General features: G+C 41.4%; 1 protein-coding gene across 2 annotated transcripts in view; it reads right to left on the bottom strand.

The window, feature by feature from the left end:
- The window catches only part of LOC141103142 (inter-alpha-trypsin inhibitor heavy chain H3-like), a 221,679-nt gene that overhangs the window by 7,304 nt on the left and 189,708 nt on the right, over window positions 1–24,667 (bottom strand). For both annotated transcript variants that reach the window (XM_073592420.1, XM_073592421.1), the window contains 5 exons: window positions 18,902–18,955; window positions 16,919–16,939; window positions 6,714–6,827; window positions 3,893–4,097; window positions 2,105–2,277 (listed from right to left, as the gene is read on the bottom strand). In XM_073592420.1, coding sequence (XP_073448521.1) covers window positions 2,105–2,277; window positions 3,893–4,097; window positions 6,714–6,827; window positions 16,919–16,939; window positions 18,902–18,955 — 567 coding nt within the window. The remainder of the gene's footprint in view (window positions 1–2,104; window positions 2,278–3,892; window positions 4,098–6,713; window positions 6,828–16,918; window positions 16,940–18,901; window positions 18,956–24,667) is intronic.

Genomic DNA, 24,667 nt, shown 5'->3' with positions numbered 1-24,667 from the left:
TATAGCGCAAAAAATAAAAACCGCAGAGGTGATCAAATACCACCAAAAGAAAGCTTTATTTGTGGGGAAAAAAAATGATCAAAATGTCATATGGGTACAGTGTTGCATGACCGTGCAATTGTCATTCAAAGTGTAACAGCGCTGAAAGCTAAAAATTAGTCTGGGCAGGAAGGGGTGAAAATGCCCTGTATTGAAGTTGTTAAAGGTTGCTATAATCATGCATCATCATTGAACAGCAGATTAACCTCTTGACCAGATTGGCAAACGTTATGGGATCTATTTATTTGCTATGCCAATGCCTCAAGCATTCGCACAGCTGTCATGAATAATCCCCATAATTTGTGGAATATTTTTACTTCTTATGATCGTCAGCTCCATCTAGTGGACAAAATTTGGTATTTTCCTGATCAGGTTTTTTTTCGGAAAAACACGACATGATGGTCACTAGATGAAGCTGATGACCATAGGAAGTATATATATTACACAATTTACAGTCATTATTGTTTGTAAAGGCTGTGTAAATGCTGGAGACATTACACAACATATATATTATATATATATATATATATATATATATATATATATATATATATATATATATACACACAGGGCTTTTTTTCTCAAACAATAGGTGCTGGAACTTAACCACGGCCCCACAAAACCCCTCCCCCTATACACACCCTCCAAATCACATCAAATAGTGGGTGTGTTCAGTCAAATTTCACGAAAACAGTAGCAGGGTCTTAAAGGGGCATTAAATACCAGGATTGCATTACATACAGAGTGCAGAGCTGTCACTTATAAACACAGAAACCGGACTTCTGTGTTTACAAGTGATTGTGGTGAGCAAGCACCAAAGGGTCTGAGCCAGAGGTGGTGGAACGGAGTTCCACCATTTTCCCCCTGAAAAAAAGCCCTGTATATATATATATATATATACCCCTATGCATTAAGTTGCAGCTATATCATTCATTGTGTAACTATGTGCATTGAAAAGCCAATCTACCTACTTAAAAAAAGCACCAGCAGCAGAGTTTAAAGCCCAACTCCAGGTAAAGATTGTTTTTGTTTGGCTTAGATTTATTGAAATAAAAAATGCAGCTCTGACTGCAAAACTCACCTAATTTTCTTTGCAGTGCGTCTTCTCACTACTAGGTGGTGCTGCAGTTGTTGGTTAAATGACAGCATCATTCAGCCCACTTCCTGTGAGCCCTGGGCTGTCGGTAAATTACTCAGCCACCCTGGACTCACAGAAAAATACTGCAGATTGCTGTGTTATATCATTATAAGGACATAATAATTAATTTGAATGTATTACCCTTTAAGAACAAATGATTAAGGAGGAATATGTTTATCTTGTATAAATACATAAACACTACATATGGCAAACTCATTGAAAAGCTGATCAATTTAAGGTTACGGCAGAAGACATGTGGACACACTTTGTAACAGGAAGAAAGAGAATAAACCTTTACATGTGGGAAGGGTTCTTTACTGTAGGAGCTTTGAAATTTGGAATAGGCATCCATAGCAGTTAGATCTAACCAACACAAAAGATTGCTTAAAATAAAAAAGGTTTGGTGTGTTTTATCCAAAACTGGATCTGATAAGGGTACTACTTTATCTTATTCTCATCTTTTCTAATAGCAAATGCCCATTATTTGATTGCCATTTCTGTATCTATTTTCATAATATATGGAACCCACTTAGAATCCAACTTGGATGATTTTTGGAAATAATCAACAAATAGTTTAATCATATGTAGTTCTAAGACACATGCAGGGCTGAACAAGAGAACTTTTATAGATTCCTTCATCCACACTGAAGAGCGTGCATGGAGGGCTCTCCCCTGCGGGCTATTATATTCTGACAGCCAGCACCTGTGACTTTCAGAATACCCAAACAATGACTGTATCTGATTGGCTTAAGTCACTCTTTGGCTGAGAATTTTCCACCAGGCTTCTTCAATTTTCAGATTGAATTCACTGGGCCGGATGATGCCAACAGGATTAGCCATGGCTCAAATTCAAGCTTGGTATTGCCAAACTTCTATTAATAGCTCAATCTAAAAATGAACTCTACTGTATAAATACCGTTACCTTACCTAACAATCCATGAACGCCTGCAGAAAATTTATGATCATCCAAAGTATAGAATCCTAAGAAATCCGTGTGTAGAGAATCATTTTTTGCAAAATTATGTAAAAGAATGACAAATGTTGCCCCTTCTCCAAATGACAGTGTTACATTGTTTTTCTTATGGACAATCAGGTTAAACCTGCAATTATAAAAAAAAGAAAACATCTAGTAAGTAAATACTGCGTTTCATTTTTTATAAGCCTGCATTGGCTATGTTATAGAGTGGTAGGACTGCCAAGGGGTGGAAGACATCATGTTATCTTCCTCTGTACAATTAAAGGTCTCTGAGCATAGGTAGTGTAGCCGAGTGCCCAGGCTGTGTTAGCTGCTGCCAGCCTCTCTTTCCCCTATGCTGTGAGCAGTGCACAGTCGGGACTTCTGTGTGCTGTGCAGCAACCAACTTTCTCCCTGAGCTTCCCTGCTGTGTGAGCATTGGAACAGCTCTGTGTGAAATCCCATTGTTTGCTCCTGCCCTCTCCCTCCTGTCAGCAGAGGATCTGAGCCAATCAGTGGCAAAAGGGTTTGCTATGCAGCAGCCACAATGCATTCTGGGAAATGTAGTCCTTATAGGGGCACAGTGCAATGCAAGTAAAGGGAGGCTGATGGATTTGTGGACTTCACTACCCAGTATTCCCTGCACAACAAAAGATCAGATATACGACTTTTCCCAGGCAATTCTGGACAGATCTGGGTCTTTTGCAGTAGGAAGCCAAGCCTTACAGAGCTGTAGCCTTTGGTGGAACCGTGTAGGGACCAGGGACCATATGTCTTTGCCAAGTGGGACAGAGAGAGTGCAGACCTATTGCTGGGCTGTCTGTAGCCACACCAGAGACAAATGGACTGAGACACTAGGAGTTCTCCTGATGTGCTGGGACCCAAAGCTGGAGGGACCTGTTGCTGTGTGTGCTTACAATCAGGGAGAGCCAGTGAGGACCTGATCACAAGGACTGAGACTTCTGGGACAAGCGGAACTGTGTATCAGGAGGGGTAAGCGGAACTATATGTGCTTATCTCAACACTGACACAGTTAATGCAATAGAGACTGCTCCCAATTTAGCAGCTCATTAGCCATCCATTGCACACTCCTAAAGGGACAACTATACATGCAACATCTTACAGAAGAGCCCCAATGATAGCCGGCTTATACTGACAGGGACTTTCATTTTTGGGTTCGTTAAGGCCGACACTTTTAACCCTGTTTGCACCAGTTATACTTTGGTTTACCATCACTACAATTCAGTTGATTGCCCTCTTATGGGTTAGTGTTCACATTATCTAGAACAGCATCTTTAAACCTGTTCAACTGCTTGTCTATTAATTTGTGCATTGTTTAATTGCATTGCCAAAATACAAATTTTTAGTCTAGCATCAAGTTGCTTGTGGCCTGTTTTCTATGCATTATTATAAAGTGTTAACATACTAACTTTTAAGTTACAGAGGTGTGTTAGTGAGGTCTGAGCAGCTTAAGGAGTCGTGGCAGAACAGAGAACTCATCATATCCAGTGGCTCCTGTGGCAGTAAGTGCTACAGTAAAATGAGGGTGTAGGACCTGATTGGATTTGGCACAATTGCTCCCAGGGCACATATTACAGATGCAGGGAGTTTGTCTTGGGTGTTTCTTCAGGGGTTTACTTGGTTAAAGTTAGGACTGGAATTAAGGAGTTTAGTTTCAGCTGTAATGTTAAAGTTAGGGCTAGGTTTTTTAAAGCTGGTGCTACCAGAATAATAAAAATAAGTAAAGTTCACTTCCATACCCTTCCTTCTTGACAGATGTTTTCTTCTCCCATGTGTATTCCTTCTTGTTTTTACCCATCATGATAGTGATTGTCTCAGTAGTCACCTCAATTCTCAGTTTCATCTTTCTGTTTACAATCCCTAGTTTTCCAAAGTAGGTTTCTTTTGATATAACATTATTGCCTGTTTCCTTCTTTCCAATAATTTCACCGTTGACAGCGATGCCTACAGAAGATAATATATTAAAGGGTCACAATATTCCATTTCAGTAGCATATGAATATTAAATTGGTGACACAGTACAGTAAAAATATCTAATAGGGCTAGACTGAAATGTATATAAAGGTGTTTGGAGTTGAATATGTTTCAGTTCAAAAAAGGATGATACGTTTTGGCTGCCAACCAGCAAATGAGCATTGCAAAGACACATGTATGCTTTTTTCAAAAAATTTAAAAATAGGCAAAATATCACATCTGCAGAGCTGGTTGCACCTGGAGTACCTTCTCAAATGGGAACGTAACTTGAGTAATACTTTTACTGAACAGCAGAGGGGCAGGATTATACAGATGACTCACAAGGCATCCATCTCTAGTAAGATCCAAGAAACTGGTACAAAATCCTAACTAGATGGTACTATAGATTAATTGGTAAAACCTTACTTCAATTATTCCCCCACAGCTCCTCGTTCTGTTGGAAATGTCAAAGAGAGGTGGGCTCATGCTCCACATTTTCTGGTCCTGTGAGGGTCTTAAAGAATTCTGGTCACAAATCAAACACTGAATTCAGAAGTTTACTGATATCCAGATGCTGGATGATGCATCTGCTTTTCTGTTGCATTTGACCCCCATTTCCTTGAAGCAATACAAGCGTTCCCTATTACTTAATTTCCTTAATTTCCTTCAAAGGCATGTATCCCACTATTCTGGAAAGGAATCACACCCCCTTCCATTAAGACTTGGTTTGCCAAGATCAATAAAGTGCAACTAAAGGAAGATCTCATGGCCAGGGCACACCTTAGAGAGGAATGGGTTCGTAAAACGTGGTTTAAGTGGATGAAATTTACTTTCACATCTGAATATCAGGATATTCTGGGTTCTCAACTGTGACACCCGCTCCTTTTGTGGTGATGGCTTTGACCCCAACAGACTTCCTTGAGCCAGTTCTACTTGGACAGTGCACTCACTTTCTTTTCCCTAAACCCCCCTGCCCTTTTCCCCCCCTTCCTCTTCTCTGGCTCATTCCTTCCTCCTTACTTTGCCTTTCTTTCTTTCTCTTTTTTAGTCTTTTTCCATTTGTACTTCCATATACTTTATATTTGCTGGTCTATCTGTGGTGATTCTACTGTTGATTTTATCTCATTATGTGTACTATGCTCCTTGCCCATGCTGCTGGTTGTTTGTGGGAGCCTGTAGGCCCCAATAATCCCTGTATGACGTAAAAACTGATAAATAAAGAGTTTAAAAACAGTCAAAATACATTTGTTACTCATTTCAAGTGTACAAAAATTTTATGTCTTATTTATGCAAACTCACTGAAAGAAACTAAACAAGAAAATGCAGAAAATACTTAAGGGTATATTTATCAATAATTTGATGGTCATTTCACCTGACTTTTACCCATAATTCTGTGCTGCACATTTACCTAAATATTAGCCAAAATTAGAGGAAATTCACCCAGCAAAAATCACATTCCCTATCACGTGCAATATTTTTTCTTCGATAGGAAAAGGTCTTTACTGTAATATTCATCCTATATAAGAAAAGGGTAAATATTACCTTCGATGCACATTAACCTGACAACTCCTAATCCTATTATTAATTAAATTTCCCCTGGTTGTGCTGTTAGATCAGTGGTTCTTAACCTATGAGTCACGGATCCATTTAAGAATCTGATGAAAGCAATGAACCCCCTCCCCAGAAAAATTCACATAAACACAACTTTAACTGCAATGAATATATGTATTTTATTGAAATTTGATTGCGTCATACATATATGACATATTCAAAGTTTGAATAAAGTAAACAATACTAAGAAAAAACTCACTCTTTTTCATGCAAAAAGTAATGGCCATGCATTACATTTTGTGCAAATTAAACACTACTACTATTACTACTACTACTACTTTAGAATTAGCACATTCTATTATGGAGTGGCACAAGATGGCAGTTGTGCAGAGAAAAAAATATTCAATTTTAAATGGCAAACATGTGCCAACAATGGGTCAAGAGACTCATAGTGGTCATAAGCAGTGGCAGGGCATGTTTTCTTTAATTTCTCTCAATGGGAAACAATTAATTGCAACGGGGGGGGGGGGGGGGCTGTATAGTAAATATAAATGTTATTTTTTTTATCTAACACTCACAGACCCCCTGAAACGTATCCATGGACCACTTAGGGGCCCATGAACCCCAGGCTAAGAACCTCTTGACTTTCTCTTCAGCTGTGGTGCCGCTGCTGAGGAGCACCACCTGCAGTGGAGAAAGTAGACTGTACCTGCCTACACACCGAACACATCATTCCCCACTTAACCAAACAAGGGTACAAAATCATTTATAAGAAATACTATGGCACAGTATCATTTTTGTATAACTATAGTGGCAACAAAGTGGAAGATAAGGAGGATTTGGAACCCATGGTAACAAATAGAATCCATCCCACAACAATTACATTAATTAAATATGATTTTTATCAGCACAGCCAAAAAGAACAATAAGATGTTGTGCTGCACTGGATCCCCAAGAGGGACCAGAACTCTGCAGTAGTGAGTATAACTGTAGAATCAGAATCTTCATGTGTACATTAGTTATTCAAAGACAAATGGTCACACATTGTATAACATACCGAGTTCTAGGTCCTCAACAAGATTCAACACCACTCCAGGCTCCTCTTGTATGTTAAAGCACAAAGCATCATTCTTGCTTGGAACACTTATCACAAAATGGGGATCAGAATCAACTGTTAAGACAGAGTTACACTCCTATGACAATATGATAGAGAATGGCCTGTGACATTTATAGAATGATATTAGGGGAGAGGTAGCAAAGACAAAGTCACATTCTGTAGCTCTGTTTAAGACTAGTAAAAATGATAACATCTTTAGTTTTTTTGGAGCATAGGGATAAAACAATTAAGGTAATTCCAAGGCCAGAAAGATTCCAACAAGCATTTTTTTACTGCTCATTTCAGAGGTATATGAAATAGGTACTGGTGGCTTTAAACCTTAAGACAACCACCTCAGTGATCTACAGCAGTGTCTTCTTTACTTTGCAAGAAATCAGACAAAGAGAGGGCACACCAGCCTAGTGCATTATCCCAAGCCACTTTTATTAGTAATCCAAATAAAACATACTCACAAACCATATGATGAATATAGCATATTAAAGTATCAGATTCTGTGTACTCCAAAACAGGGGAGGACATCATTGGAATCCTACTAACAGGCTTAAGCCTTTCCTCATATCCAAATCATCTAGACTTTCACATATATATATATATATATATATATATATATATGTAGCGCTGGTAGATTTTTTATCTACCGCTGATAGGTAAATCTAGTGGGTTACTTGTTAGGTGAAGTTAGGTTTGCCTCTGTTCCAGCTTGGCTGAGTTGCGTGTGATTCCACACTGCGCCGGTGGGTGTCGTTGTCCCCATAGGCCGGTGTTGGAAAGGCAACGTGTCGAAGCGTATGAGTGTTCTTCTGTCCAGGGGACAACTCGGTGGAGGTGGTCCTCCGAGTTGCATTCTGGGAGAGGGTATTTATGGGACAGATGCCATGTTTAGGGGTTAGTTTTCAGCCACCTGCTGGCCCTCCTGACCGTCAGGTATGCGATAGGAATACCACCTCGTGGTCCTCCGTTGCGGAGGCCCGCTACGCTGCGGCGTGTGGGTGGGCCCAGAGGTCTGTCTGGGGCCTACCACAGCAGCAGAGGAATGGTCCTGAGCTGTCTATCCCAAGTGAAGAAGCTGGACAACTGAGGAGATCCCAGGGGAGGACTCGTCATGGAAGGATCATGCAGAGTGCTGGTCTGGAGAGGGGCCTGGTGACTCAGTTGGAGGACGTATCCTGAAGTAATCTTACTGCATAGTACTGCCGGGTTGGCTTAAAGGTTCAAGTACTGTGTCTGACATTCATCACAAACCAATACATCCTGTGGCAGAGGATCGTACGGGTTTTATTCCAAACAAGTCAGTGGCAGAGACTTTTGTTCGTGCTACATACTGGCTGCTAGGCAAGTGAGAGAGGCCTATCCAGGCGGGCAAATATTGAATCCCACAAGGGGAGTACATCCAACTACAAGTGTTCAATTCCAAATTATGTTCTAAAGAATATTAAAGAAAGGTATTTGAGCTTCCCTGCAACTTTCCCTCTGCCTCTTTCCTGCTACTTCCTTTGATACTTGTTCATTAAAGTATTGAAAAACATACTCAAGTGTTTGGTGCCTACATCGTCCAGAGGTAAACTCAACGGGACCCTAGACCCGGCGCCGGTGAAACAGAGGTGGCGAGAGTGAAGGTAACAGCCCGCTTTAAACCAGCAGCTCCACCGTGAGTTATTGCTACATGCGGGGGCTCGTCCGGGATTTGTTAGCCATCAACCTCCCTCAACCTAGAGAAGTGTTTCGCCGGGAGTTTACGTCGAAAGCTGGACTTTTTTAATTTCTCAGGAGAAGAAGAGGTTAAAAGTTGCAGGACTTTATTTCTGACTGCGTAGGCGGCGGGCGCCAGTAAAAGTCCGGGAGCTACGTAAACAGAGGAACAAGTGGGATGAGCCTAGCCTACTTGATACCGCGTGGGATGCGTGTATGTTTGTTGGCGCCAGAGGAGAAGAGAGGCCTCGTGATCGTGCTGAGAGTGTGGCCATGTCTTTTTTGGTGATGCAACCAACTGTGGGACCGAAGATGTTCCCTACCAGCGCCACTGCGGGTGCTCTGCTGACTGGAACCTTGCTTACGGATACCGGTATTCGTCTGAAACCGCAGGGGAGGTTTGTTCTTTATACAGTCGGAGATATTGAGAGACTGGGCATGCTTTGCCACAAGTGTGAAGGACTGGTCATACATCTCCATCCATTTGTCCGCTGCCAGCAATGTGGAGAATATTTGTTTGTGGTGAAGCAACCTACCATGTCCCCCCGTGCTTATCGTATGGACTGAGCTACAGGTATCGCCACAGTAGAAGCTGCTACTGCTGCTGAAGGAGAGCGGTAGGCCGTGATTTAGCCTGTTGTCACAAAAAGTGTTCCTGAGAAAGATACTACGGTAACTGACTCATCAGCGGACGTTACTTTGATTTCTGCGTCCACTACTATAACTCTCGTGTGTGTGTTTAACTTTGTTTTTTTCCAGGAGCAAGTGGACCTCCTATCAAGCTGTTAGGCTTTTCAGCTAGATAGATAGTGGGGTTGCAACAGTCATAATGTGGTTTTGTTTACGGATGTGAACATATTGTTTAAAAAGAAAAATGTTGAAATTGTAATGTCTCTCTACTGTCTTCCTCTCTTCTTTATTTTATCTCAAGTTTTAAGCTCAAATACCTACTCTCAGGCTTGGGAGTTATTTTTGACAGACGTTGAGGACAACGTCTATTGTAGTGGGTGGAGTATGTAGCGCTGGTAGATTTTTGATCTACCGCTGATAGGTAAATCTAGTGGGTTACTTGTTAGGTGAAGTTAGGTTTGCCTCTGTTCCAGCTTGGCTGAGTTGCGTGTGATTCCACACTGCGCCGGTGGGTGTCGTTGTTCCCATAGGCTGGTGTTGGAAAGGCAACGTGTCGAAGCGTATGAGTGTTCCTCTGTCCCGGGGACAACTTGGTGGAGGTGGTCCTCCGAGTTGCATTCTGGGAGAGGGTATTTATGGGACAGACGCCATGTTTAGGGGTTCGTTTTCAGCCACCTGCTGGCCCTCCTGGCCGTCAGGTATGCGATAGGAATACCACCTTGTGGTCCTCCGTTCCGGATGCCCGCGTCGCTGCGGCGTGTGGGTGGGCCCAGAGGTCTGTCTGGGGCCTACCACAGCAGCAGAGGAATGGTCCTGTGCTGTCTATCCCGAGTGAAGAAGCTGGACAACTGAGGAGATCCCAGGGGAGGACCCATCATGGAAGGATCATGCAGAGTGCTGGTCTGGAGAGGGGCCTGGTGACTCAGTTGGAGGATGTATCCTGAAGTAATCTTACTGCATAGTACTGCCGGGTTGGCTTAAAGGTTCAAGTACTTTGTCTGACATTCATCGCAAACCAATACATCCTGTGGCAGAGGATTGTACGGGTTTTATTCCAAACAAGTCTGTGGCAGAGACTTTTGTTCGTGCTATGTACTGGCTGCTAGGCATGTGAGAGAGGCCTATCCAGGCGGGCAAATATTGAATCCCACAAGGGGAGTACATCCAACTACAAGTGTTCAATTCCAAATGATGTTCTAAAGAATACTAAAGAAAGGTATTTGAGCTTCCCTGCAACTTTCCCTCTGCCTCTTTCCTGCTACTTCCTTTTATACTTGTTCATTAAAGCATTGAAAAATATACTCAAGTGTTTAGTGCCTACATCGTCCAGAGGTAAACTCAACGGGACCCTAGACCCGATGCCGGTGAAACAGGTGGCGAGAGTAAAGGTAACAGCCCGCTTTAAACCAGCAGCTCCACCATGAGTTATTGCTGAGATAGATATATATATATATATATATATATATATATATATATATATATATATACACACACACAAAACATACCTACTCATGGAGAGTAGTGAGTAGGTATGTTTGTGTATATATATATATATATATTGTTGAAGTGTGAAGGTCTTGATGGTTTGGCTCTGGAAAGAGGATCCATCTCTTGAAATGCATGTTGACATATTAGGGTAATTAGGACTATGCAATCTCTAGCTAGGATCCCAAGGGTGTCTTCCCCAGTTTTGGAGTACGCTAGGCGGATCAAGCAACCTTGAGCTGATACTTTGAGATTCTATATTTATCAAATGGTTTGTGAGTATGTTTTATTTGGATTACTAATAAAAGGTATGTGGGATAATGCACTAGGCTGGAGTGCCCCCTCTTTGTCTGATTTCTTGTCATGGGGACCTCCCCAGTCCTAAGAGGCCAGCATGGTGGCGTGCATTCTTGAATCATGTCGTGCAGTCTATACGGAGGAAAATAAAATATATACTGTGTGTATATATATATATATATATATATATATATATATATATATATATATATATATATATATACACACACACACACACACACACACACACACACACACACACACACAGTATCTCACAAAAGTACACCCCTCACATTTTTGTAAATATTTTATTATATATCTTTTCATGTGACAACACTGAAGAAATGACACTTTGCTACAATGTAAAGTAGTAAGTGTACAGTTTGTATACCAGTGTAAATTTGCTGTCCCCTCAAAATAACTCACACGGCCATTAATGTCTAAACCGCTGGCAACAAAAGTGAGTACACCAAGTGAAAATGTCTAAATTGGGCCCAAAGTGTCCATTTTTTGTGTAACAACCATTTTCCAGCACTGCCTTAACCCTCTTAGGCATGGAGTTCACCAGAGCTTCACAGGTTCTCCCACTCCTCTTTGACAACATCACAGAGCTGGTGGATGTTAGAGACCTTGCGCTCCTCCACCTTCCACTTTAGGAAGCCCCACAGATGCTCAATAGGGTTTAGGGCTGAAGTCATGCTTGGCCAGTCCCTCACCTTTACCCTCAGCTTCTTTAGCAAGGCAGTGGTCTTCTTGGAGGTGTGTTTGGGGTCGTTATCATGTTGGAATACTGCCCTGCGGCCTAGTCTCGGAAGGGAGGGGATCATGCTCTGCTTCAGTATGTCACAGTACATGTTGGCATTCATGGTTCCCTCAATGAACTGTAGCTCCCCAGTGCCGGCAGCACCCATGGAGCCCCAGACCATGACACTCCCACCACCATGCTCGACTGTAGGCAAGACACACTTGTCTTTGTACTCCTGACCTGGTTGCCGCCACAAATGCTCGACACCATCTGAACCAAATACATTTATGTTGGTCTCATCAGACCACAGGACATGGTTCCAGTAATCCATGTCCTTAGTCTGCTTGTCTTCAGCAAAATGTTTGCGGGCTTTCTTGTGCATCATCTTTAGAAGAGGCCTCCTACTGGGATGACAGCCATGCAGACCAATTTGATGCAGTGTGCTGCGTATGATCTGAGCACTGACAGGCTGACTCCCCACCCCTTCAACCTCTGCAACAATGCTGCAAGCACTCATATGTCTATTTCTCAAAGACAGCCTCTGGATATGACGCTGAGCACGTGCACTCAACTTCTTTGGTCGACCATGGTGAGGCCTGTTCTGAGTGCTGCAGCTCAGTTTATATTATATATATATATATATATATATATATATATATATATATATATATATATATATATATATATACACACACACACACACTTTTTTTGCACATGATTGAGTGTTCTTTGCAAAGTGAATTTTTACCACATTCACTAAGCTCTAGGGGAAAATTCCATTGCAAAGTGAAGCAGCCTATTTGCTTATGTTAAATCACCCCAACTGTGTCCATGTACTTTAGTTGAGTGGCACATAAAACAATCCCTGTAAAGAACACTATCGAAATGCATATCCATAGATTAAAATAATAGCTGTGCTAGCAGTGGCAGCTACCATTATACATTTATCTTTGCCGGCCATGAACTATGTGCTGTAGGCACAAACCACAGTGCAAATACTGCTATGCCAGGACACATTGGTTAACATTGATGTCTTTAGTTCTGGGGTTTAACTTAATTCTCATGATGTACAATGAGTCCCTGTTCGCAAACCTTTAGCTGTGGCTTCAGGCAAGGCTGGCCAAAGACATTAGGGAACATTCAGACATGCATGCACAATCAATCCTCTCAACAAACTTCTTCAAGGCCTGTTTCTCCCCTATAAAGGAGCCCTTTAATCACATAGGTGCTCTTGTTTAGGGCAATCAAAAGGGAAGAGGGAGCCGTACATCGTCAGTCTCTGAACCTGAGAAAGCAAAAGCAATTAGGTTTTTCCCTGATTATGTTGTTCCTGAGAATACTTGTGTGTAGAGACACCCCCCCGGTTCGGTTCGCACCAGAACATGCGAACGGGCAAAAATTTTGTACGAAAATGCGAACACCGTTAAAGTCTATGGGACGCGAACGTGAAAAATCAAAAGTGTTCATTTTAAAGGCTTATATGCGAGTTATTGCCATGAAAAGTGTTTGGGGACATGTATCAATGCAAAAAAACGTTTTTAAAACGGCAGTTTTTTTCAGCAGCAGTAATTTTAATAATGCTTAAAGTGAAACAATAAAAATGAAATATTCATTTAAGTTTACATACCCTTGCAGAATTTATGATTTTTTTAGCCATTTTTCAGAGAACATGAATGAAACACAAAAAATTTCTTTCACTCATGGTTAGTGTTTGGCTGAAGCCATTTATTATCAATCAACTGTGTTTACTCTTTTTAAATCATAATGGCAACAGAAACTACCCAAATGACCCTAATCAAAAGTTTACATACCCTGGTGATTTGGGCCTGATAACATGCACACAAGTTGACACAAAGGGATTTGAATAGCTATTAAAGGCAACCATCCTGTCAGGTCACCTTGAGGGTAGGTGACAGATGCACACCGTTGGGATCAGGAGTGCACCGCAAGGCAATGGACCCTACGGCTGACTGCTGCGGATGGGAGTCCAGGTATAAGGAAGGCAGGGCCGCTGGAGCACCAACATGGATTCCACCGGGGTTAGAGCGTAGGATTCCCTGGGGTGCGGAGTCTAAGAGCCAGCAGGTGTTCACCAGAGCCTCTAGTGGTGAGGATGGACTGGGCTGCAACTGGCTCCAGGTCGCGACCCCCAGGGTCCCCCAGCTCACACCCACAGTAGGCTACAGAAGGATAGGGATAGTAAAGGAATAAGCCAAGGTCAGGGCCACAAGCAGAGAAGGACAACAGAGTACACGCCAAGGTTCAGGGTCACAGGCAAACAGGGATAGTCGGGGACACGCCAAAGGTCAGGATCACGAGCAGACAGGAATAGTATAGAACACGCCAAGGTCGGTTACAGAAATAAACGTAGAGCACACGGCAGGCAGGAACAGGAAGCCAAACACACAAAGGTTGATCAGCAGGGCTGACCTGCAGTGCAGAGATTAATATAGAGTTCTCTGATAGGAGCTGGGGTGGAGCCATGCTAGAGGAGAGTTAATAAAAGCAGTCAGGTGAGAGACAGCTGGTCTTTGGAGATGAACACATGGAGACAGGTAAGCTGACAAACAAACTCTATTGCATAACCATAACACATCCTCACCTGTGATCTGTTTGCTTGTAATTATTGTAATTAGTGTGTGTGTGTGTATAAAAGGTCAATGGGTTTCTGGACTCCTGGCAGACCCTTGCATCTTTCATCCAGTGCTGCACTGGCATTTCTGAATTCTGAGTCATGGGGAAAGCAAAAGAATTGTCAAAGGATCTGCGGGAAAAGGTAGTTGAACTGTATAAAACAGGTAAGGGATATAAAAAGATATCCACGGAATTGAGAATGCCAATCAGCAGTCTTCAAACTCTTATCATGAAGTGGAAAATGAGGGGTTCTGTTGAAATCAAACCAGGTAGAACAACTACAATTTCAGCCACAACTGCCAGGAAAATTGTTCGGGATGCAAGGAAAAATCCACAAATAACATCAGGTGAAATACAGGACTCTCTGAAAACATGTAGTGTGGCTGTTTCAAGATACACAATAAGAAGGCACTTGAAGAAAGATGGGCTGCATGGTCGAGTCGCCAGAAGAAAGCCATTACTATGCAAATGCCACAAAGTATCCTGCTTACAATACACCAAACAGCACAGAGACTTGTGGCACAAAGTCATTTGGAGTGATGAGACCAAAATTGAGCTTTTTGGCCACAACCATAAAACGCTACATCAACAAGGCCTATGATGAAAGGCACACCATTCCTACTGTGAAATACGGAGGTGGATCGCTGATGTTTTGGGGATGTGTGAGCTATAAAAGCACAGGAAATTTGGTCAAAATTGATGGCAAGATGAATGCAGTAGGTTATCAAAAAATACTGGAGGAAAATTGGCATTCATCAGCCAGGAAGCTGCACATGGGACGTACCTGGACATTCCAACATGATTCGAAACACAAGGCCAAGTCGACCTGTCATTGGCTACAGCAGAAAAAAAGTGAAGATTCTGGAGTGGCCATCTCAGTCTCCTGACCTCAATATCATTGAGCCACTCTGGGAAGATCTCAAATATGCAGTTCATGCAAGACACCCCAAGAATTTACAGGAACTTTGGAGGCTTTTGCCAAGAGGAATGGGCAGCTTTACCATCTGAGAAGATAGAGAGCCTCATCCACAAATACCACAAAAGACTTTAAGCTGTCATTGATGTTAAAGGGGGCAATACACGGTATTAAGAACTTGGGTATGTAAATTTTTGATCAGAGTAATTTGGGTAGTTTCTGTTGCCATTATGATTTAAAAAGAGTAAACACCATTGATTGATAATTAATGGCTTCAGCCAAACACTAACCATGAGTGAAAGAAAAGTTTGTGTTATTATTCATATTCTCTAAAAAATGGCCAAGAAATCATAAATTCTATCAGGGTATGTAAACTTATGAGCACTACTGTATACACAGCTGCCGTGTAAGCAGCCTTATATAGAGTGGGGCATGGACTTAGCCCCCTGAGCCACGATTGTCTAAAGGCACCCTGCCTTTGGCCAATTATGGCTCTCGCAGCAGACCGCGCTTTGGTTGGCCAAAGCATGCAGGTCAGGTGCATGCTTTGGCCAATCAACAGACATCAATGCAGTGCGATCTCGCAGTACATTATGGGGCATTCCGCGGCGCTCGTATTTGCCGCAAACGCCCCATAAATTTCGGTATTTGCCAAACGGGCTCATTCCTACTTGTCTGATACTGCACTGCATCATTGACATTGCATTGTTAGATAGAAATTTGTTACCTATGGTAACCCACCCCCTCTTCAAAGTCTCTGTAGTGAGGATCTCTTTCATCTCTAACATTTACCTAAAAGGCTTAGAGCTCACATTAAAAAAAAAACATGGACTGTAGCATCCTACTTGGTTTTCTTTGTGGTGGATATCTTTTATCACAGTCATGCCTTGCCAATAGGAGTTCTGCACTATTAGAATAACTTTTCCCATGGGTAGTAAATATCCTAACCACAGTGCCTTAGAGCCCCCTTGTAGATGTTTGCCTTCCCTGGGTGGGTGTTGTTTGCAGAGCTACTCACTTTCTGACTTCACACACACATCCCTTCACACACACATCAGAGCCACTAAGAGAAATGTTAACCTTTAAGACCCAATTACATATGCCCAATAAAGGCACTGACATGAAAACCCAGCATCTATTAGAAGTTGGCCTTATAAAGTTATTGATTTTTTTAAACTGTTTATCAAAACAAAGTAAAAAAACATATGAAGTACATGTCTTCAGTGCATGCACAATTCTCCATGTTTTATCCCACTTAAAGACCCAGCAAATACAGAAAAATACCTGTTGATCTGCCAAAAAATTTGTTCAGCAACCTGTTGTGGGCTGACAACACAGATTTTTTGTGAGTGTTGTTAAGCCCCAAACACACTATCAGATTTTCTGCTGATTTTTGTCTTCAGATTTACCAAAACCATGTAGTGCAAGGGCCTGCCTGATTGCATACAAATTGAAACTCCTAAGGTTTGACCTCATATTATATGGTTCTGGTAAATCTGAAGACAAAAATCAGCAGAAAAACTGATATTGTGTTTTTGGGGCTTAAGCCCTGCCCAGTGTATTCTGCTAAACTACCCAACCACTCCCTTTTCAGATGCCTACAACATAAAGACTATTCATTCTGTAGTTCAAGATAAAAGCTAGAAGGGCTCTTTGAGATAACACATGACAGTCCTGAATTTCTGAAAACAACAACAGTTTTTTATACTTATCAAACAAATATAACAAAATGCTTCATGGTGTCCTTACCCCAGTTATTAGGCATCTGAGCTGTAAAAAAAAAAAATTCAATAAGCAAGATTAATTTTAATAATAGAAGCTGCTTTACACATAATGATCATAAAGAACTGCAGTGGTTCTTAACACTACACAAGTAATGTGAAAAATTACATACTGTATATGAGAAGATATAGTACATACTGGAATTGAGAAAACTCTGTACTCATAATCAGAGAGGGATTCTATAGGGAAATGACCCATCAAAACTATATGGTTAATGACCAGCAGCCTATCAGAATCATGTAGACCCCCAGTCAATTTGGATGATGCTCTCAAAAGCTTATTAGAAGGTCTATCAGAACATATATTAAAGTGGAACTTCACCGCAGTATCAATCCCCTCTTTCCGCCTGTGTACTAGCAAGGGATTTCTGAGCATGTGCACAAATCCAATGATTGCCAAGTTTTCCAACATTTCCATATGTTGGAGTTATGGTGTGGCAAAAATGGGTTATAACCTCTTGCTGATCCCATAATGCATCTATGCGGAGAAGTGGGGTAACAGTGGCCTGATGTTGTGTGCTGAGATTGAGAACAAGCTTACTGTGCGTTCCCCACACCCTGACCGAGTTGTCCTTGACAGCTCTCGGTTATGGCTTCTGATTGGGAGTTAGTGAGACGAGCTCCCACTCATGTGATAGCTGTGAGAGTTAATCACAGTGGTCACGTGATAATAAATCCATGCCACCTCCAGGCATTAAAGCTCACTTGAAGGGCCATCGGGAGGTAGCAAGAACAAAAATAAACAAAGTTTCTTTACAATTTATTCAGTAATCTGCCAGGTTTTTAATAGAAGTGATCACAACAGGTGGGACGCCCCTCTCAAACCTCACCACTGTGTGTTTCCTGGACTCATCTAGGACACACATGCATATGTAAACATCAATTGGGCAACACATGTTAAATATTCCATGCATGCTAGAGTGAGGAATAATTCTAGGGCCTTTATTTACACAATAGTTTGAAACTGATGAGCTAAAGACTTTCAAAGCATCGTCTGCTGACAATTTTGGGCACCCTATTCTTTTCACAGACACACGCAACTGTGAGGCTTAAAGTGGTTTTAAAGGCTCAAGGTTTTTTACTTTTAGGCATTCTATGTATAAAGGTAAAAAAACCTTCTGTGTGGGCACCTGAGCCCCCTCTGGATCCAGCAATGTGCACGAGAACCAAGCTTCTCCCGGGTCTCTCATTCCTCACGCTGAAACAGCATAGGGAGCCATTGTCTCCTGGTACTGTCAATCACAGCCAGTGAGCCAATGAAGAGAGAGAGGGGGCGGGCTTGAGCCCCAGCTCTATGTCTTTTATGGACGCATAGAGCGGGGGTCGGGAGTGAGCACACACCAGTGCCCCTAGAGCAAGCGACTTGGTATTGGGGGCACTGGTTGAAGAGGAGGAGCCAGGAGTGCTGGCGGGGGGCCTGAAAAGAGGTGGATCGGGGCTGCTCTGTTTAAAACCACTGCACAGAGCAGATAAGTATAACATGTTTGTTATTTATTTATTTTTTATGAGCCTTTAATTTCACTTTAACATATTTGGCATTTATTTACTCATGTTTTACATTTAGCAGTAAATTGAAGAGTAAACTTGTATTTGAGTACGCTAAAATTAATTTGAGGGTATTTTTTTTACTGAAAATATATATTTGAGAAACAGTTGCACAAATAGTAACTGCAACTGCCATAAATTTTTTCTATAGGTTCCTTGCTTTCACAAAATATATACAAATATTTTAACAGGCATCCAAGGTTGGCTGTAGAGGTTTATTGCCCCAGATGCGGTGGTTATGCTTTTCAGAAATCCCAAAGGCTATAGCAGCATACAATTTAAATATAATTACATGCATTATATTTATGCATACCCCATATTTATAAGACACACATGTGAATAGTACCTCTATTTATGGAACAGACCTTAATACATACAGGGAAAAAAAATATATGTTTTTATTTACCGTACTGATATGGTGGAGAGGCGTAGCCACCAGGGTATGCATAGTTCTGCAAAGCTGAAAGAAAAAATAAACAAAACTATTAATGATGATGTAAAACACTTACAAAACTGGGGTACAGCGGTTTCTCAGTATTAAAGAGGAACATTACTCCACCTGTAAAAAGAGAAAGGGCAGGCGGGACTTTAAAGGTACCAAAATGTAGAGTAAACAATCAATTTGAAAAAAATATCATTTTTATTTAAACAATTCTTTAAAATCGCAGTAAGCATTTACAAGAGTCACGTACTATTTCTTTGGACATGTACAACCACTTCTTACTCTACATGTTTCGCTCAGAGGAGCTTCTTCAGGAGTTTTTGGAAGTGTCGCATGAAGTATTTTATACTATAAAGAAAACAACAATTGTAAATGGGTATGCTTAAAAATTGCAATAACTATATATATAAATATAAGTGCCGGGGGGGGGGGGGTCCATTTGGTTACTAATTCCTTCTTCGATCTAATAAATTCAATTATAAACAGTAAAGAAATAATTAAATTAATCTTTAAATAACATCCAAACAGGAGACATTCATAATCAGTTACACAAGTACATATAATCACAGAAAGATAAATAAACTTCACAGAGCATTTTTATTAAACAAAGAAAAAGAAAAAAAAGAAACAACAAAGACAATAGATATGATACAAATCTTTTCTTTTTATAAAATAATAAATCACAGAAATAGGATAATGACTATTCATTGAAACATTTTATCTCGACTATCTTTCAAAGTCGCATCAAACAAGTAAAGCTGAAATACCATTATTGTGGCTAAGACCCATGCAGAAAAGTTTGAAATGGAGGGCAGGAAGGGGAGGAAAAAAAGGGGAAGAAGAGGGAGGGGAGGAAAGAGGGAAAAGAGGGGACAAAGGGAAGGGAGAAAGGGGGTTGGGAATTTATGGCGTGTTTTTGTTAGACAACAGGAGCTAGGGAGATCAGGGATTACAAAGCTGATTGATTATACTTTATAGAAAAGGCTTGAAATTAAAAGCATCATTTAATCCTGGTGGCTTCAGAGCTGATGTCCACTGAGCTTCTCGCTGAAGCAACAATTTATCATTGTCACCTCCTCTCTCGTTTTTGGGTAGATATTCCAATGCAAAAAAAAAAATCACATTTTAGCGATTTTTCTCTAAACCTCCTCTCTCGTTTTTTGAGAAGATATTCCAATGCAAAAAAAAAATCGCATTTTAGCGAGTTTTCTCTAAACAGTTTAACCCTATTAGGAGAACCCTGGTGTGTCTTTGGGTGTTGTGGGGCTAGACAAGGGGTGGAAATCCCTATTTCCAGTCCCTTTGCATTTTTTGGTCCATGGCAAAAGATCATCCCTCCCTGCTGGGACGGCAGACCACATTGGTTCTATTTTTGTTGAGAATTGAGGTAAATGTTTTTCCTTAATCACAATCATATACTCTATAGGATTATTCAACATTATTAAAACTACGCAAATATGGTTTTATATTTTTTCTCTTTGGTTACAATAAGGTCCTTCCAGTTCTTATAAACTTCGGCCTTTGTCTATGTATCTATTAAATAGTGTTTTATGACTACAAGCATCTGGTAGGCATTCCTCTTCAGTTTATCATTATTTTGTATACAATGTACTCTATAAAATGTATGATTTCTCTCTCTCTCTCTCTCTCTCTCTCTCTCTATATATATATATATGTATATATATATATCCTATTGACATGCCATGTGATTTTATCTATGGCAATTTTTAAGCATACCCATTTACCCATTGTTGTTTTCTTTATAGTATTGTTGTTTTTCACAGCCGCCCATTCAGTTCAGAGCATGGCTGGGGGGCGGTGAGTAGAGGTCAGCTGACTGGTGAGGAATGTAAAGTGGTAGGGGCTGAAGGAGACCCTATCTCCTGATTTCGGCATAGGTGTCACTGTTGCGAGACACCACAAAGTCGAAGACACAGTGAGTAACACTACCTGTGATTATTGTTGCCATTAAAAGTCCTCACTACAGTTCTCAGATCAGCAGATGACTTTGATCAAGAGCACCTAAGTTGGCTGATCAGAACTCTCCCCCAGCACTGCCACTGATCCCACCCCCCACCAGCACTGCCACTCATCCCATCCCCCCCCCCCACCAAGGAGTAAGAGAAGGAAATAAAAATTGAGAATACATGGAAGGGAGAGGAAAATAGGGGAGGAACAAAGAGAGAGAGAGAGAGAGAGAGAGAGAGAGAGAGAGAGAGAGAGAGAGAGAAAGAAAGAATAAGGAAAGAACAAAAAAGACAACGAGAGAGGGATGGGGGAAAAAAAAAGAAATTAGGATAGAGAGAGAGAAAAGGGAAAGAAAGGAGAACAAAAAGAAAGAGTTGTACATCCTAAGTGGAAGGGACTCAGGGAGCGCTAAATATCCGTGGGTTAGGGACGCAAATTACTTGCCTTGCCTTGGGTGTTGACAACCCACGCTACGAAATTAATTTTACTGTTAGGGGTCCCCACAACTTGAGACATTTTATCAAGGGGTCATGGCGCTAGTACGGTTGAGAACCACTGATGTAGAGTAAGAAGTGGTTGTACATGTCCAAAGAAATATTACGCGACTCTTGCAAATGCAAATGCTTACTGCGATTTTAAAGAACTGTTTAAATAAAAATTATATTTTTTCAAATTGATTGTTTACTCTACATTTTGGTACCTCCTGCCCTTTCTCTTTGTACTTATATGAATGGGATGTAGTACTGAATTTTGATTCCTTGTCACCCAGTTCTCAAATAGATATTACTCCCCCTGTGTTATTTTGTTTATTCTGAATTCACATACTCACCCACCCAGTAAATTCAGCGTTGTCCTGCTGTGATCTGCCACTTAGCTGTCATATACTGGGTCCCGTGCTGCCAAATTTTTCTTTGATGTCATGAGGGAGCCAGCTGACCCTTATGGGTTCAGGAAGCCGGCCTCTGATGACACACTTCAAATCCATCCTACTCCAGCTAACGAATGTAAAAGCCAATGCCTCCTGGGATTTGTGACGTGTATATCCCAGGAGGCTTCGGGAGCCGGACCTAGACAGAAATGTAGGGAAGGGGCAGGATATATCAAAAACAAATAAATAACCCTCTCCAAAAAAAAAAAATACCGTAGTTATATTACCCTGCGGAAGGGAAGGGGAATGCTAGTGGGGAATGTTTTTGATGAGTGAAGGTCCACTTTAATGTCTGGACAGCTCGGTTTAGTATTTAGACAACACTTTAATGAGTGAAGGTCCACTTTAATGTCTGGACAGCTCGGTTTAGTATTTAGACAACAAATCTGCTGTTTACATGATTGCAGCTGAATGCAAGCTGAATGCAAAAGGCGGGACCTAGGGCATTCCCTATGTTACAAGCTACACAATTCAGTGTATACTGTTGGCCATCACTACATTTGCCAGAAAACTTTGATTACTTGATGCTGGTCACATTGAAGATAAAGAGCATAATTTTTTTCTTGAAAATTATAACTTTGAGAAATCAGTTTTTTCATCTGATATGTGCTGCTTTAGCTAATGATGGGGTGATCTTACTGTGATCCCCACCAAGTTTTAGCTGATGTCGGTTGAATATTCAGACAATAGGTGATCAAACATCACTTCCTATCCAACAGCTGTCTTCCATAATTTTTACAGTGTGGTTAAACACCACTATGAACACTATCTTCTCCTCTTGTCTTCAAATGTTATTAATATATCACAACTGACTTTTCAGCACCATTTCACTATGTAGAGTCTGGTCATTATGGCAACAACAAAATGCTTAGATTTTGATTTAAATATCTTGCATTTCATGTAGGCCTTCCACAAGAAAAGATTAGCAACGTTTATGCTGCAACTATAGACAAGCTGAAGTGTATTGCCTGAAACAAAAATGAGCACCACACCATACTCTAACCTGACTGTTATAAATTACTTTTACCCATTTTTGAAAGAATTTATTTGTAAATTATCGTGGAAAATAAGTATTTGGTCACCTACAAACAAGCAAGATTTCTGGCTCTCACAGACCTATATCTTCTTCTTTAAGAGGCTCCTCTGTCCTCCACTCATTACCTGTATTAATGGCACCTGTTTGAACTTGTTATCAGTATAAAAGACACCTGTCCACAACCTGAAACAGTCACACTCCAAACTCCACTATGGTGAAGACCAAAGAGCTGTCGAAGGACACCAGAAACAAAATTGTAGACCTGCACCAGGCTGGGAACACTGAATCTGCAATAGGCAAGCAGCTTGGTGTGAAGAAATCAACTGTGGTAGCAATAATTAGAAAATGGAAGACATACAAGAGCACTGATAATCTCCCTCGATCTGGGGCTCCATGCAAGATCTCACCCTGTGGGGTCAAGATGATCACAAGAACGGTGAGCAAAAATCCCAGAACCACACGGGGGGACCCAGTGAATGACCTGCAGAGAGCTGGGACCAACCTAACAAAGGCTACCAACAATAACACACTACGCCGCCAGGGACTTAGATCCTGCAGTGCCAGACGTGTCCCCCTGCTTAAGCCAGTACATGTCCGGGCCTGTCTGAGGTTTGCTAGAGAGCATTTGGATGATCCAGAAGAGGATTGGGAGAATGTCATATGGTCAGATGAAACCAAAGTAGAACTGTTTGGTAGAAACACAACTCGTCGTGTTTGGAGGAGAGAGAATGCTGAGTGCAACCAAAGAACACCATACCTACTGTGAAGCATGGGGGTGGCAACATCATGCTTTGGGGCTGTTTCTCTGCAAAGGGAACAGAACGACTGATCCGTGTACATGAAGGAATAAATGGGGCCATGTATCGTGAGATTTTGAGTGCAAACCTCCTCCCATCAGCAAGGGCATTGAAGATAAAACGTGGCTTGGTATTTCAGCATGGCGATGATCCCAAACACACCACCCGGGCAACGAAGGAGTGGCTTCATAAGAAGCATTTCAAGGTCCTGGAGTGGCCTAGCCAGTCTTCAGATCTCAACCCCATAGAAAACCTTTGGTGGGAGTTGAAAGTCCGTGTTGCCCAGAGACAGCCCCAAAACATCACTGCTCTAGAGGAGATCTGCATGGAGGAATGGCCCAACATACCAGCAACAGTGTGTGACAACCTTGTGAAGACTTACAGAAAACGTTTGACCTCTGTCATTGCCAACAAAGGATATATAACAAAGTATTGAGATGAACTTTTGGTATTGACAAAATACTTATTTTTCCACCATAATTTGCAAATAAATTCTTTCAAAAATCAGACAATGTGATTGTCTGGATTTGCACATTCTGTCTCTCATAGTTGAGGAATACCCATGATGACAATTACAGGCCTCTCTCACCTTTTTAAGTGGGAGAACTTGCACAATTGGTGGCTGACCAAATACTTTTTTGCACCACTGTGTGTGTGTATATATATATATATATATATATACCATACCAGTACCCGGGTGACACCCTGGGCCAGCCACCGGATTGACTCTGCCTCTCACAGCAGAGCGAAGCAGGAGACAGAAAACACTGTCTCCTGTACAGTATGGGAGAGAGATAGTGACAGAGGAGCAGTGCTGAATAGAGGACCAAAACGGAACTGCCGGAGTTAAGTTTTCTAAGTTAATCAGCAGGTGATTGGTTGCTAGGTGGTCTTAGCAACAAATCATTAGCTTGTTAATATAAAAAATTAAGTTCCCGCCCCCTGTTCAGCGCTGCTGTGCCTCCTCCTCTGCATGAATAAGGTAGGCAGGGGTAGAGCTG

Source organism: Aquarana catesbeiana, linkage group LG07 (assembly GCF_042186555.1).
Source record: "Aquarana catesbeiana isolate 2022-GZ linkage group LG07, ASM4218655v1, whole genome shotgun sequence".
NCBI lineage: Eukaryota > Metazoa > Chordata > Amphibia > Anura > Ranidae > Aquarana > Aquarana catesbeiana.
The sequence above is the reverse complement of the archived record's forward strand: the minus strand, read 5'-3'. Positions and strand labels throughout refer to the sequence as shown.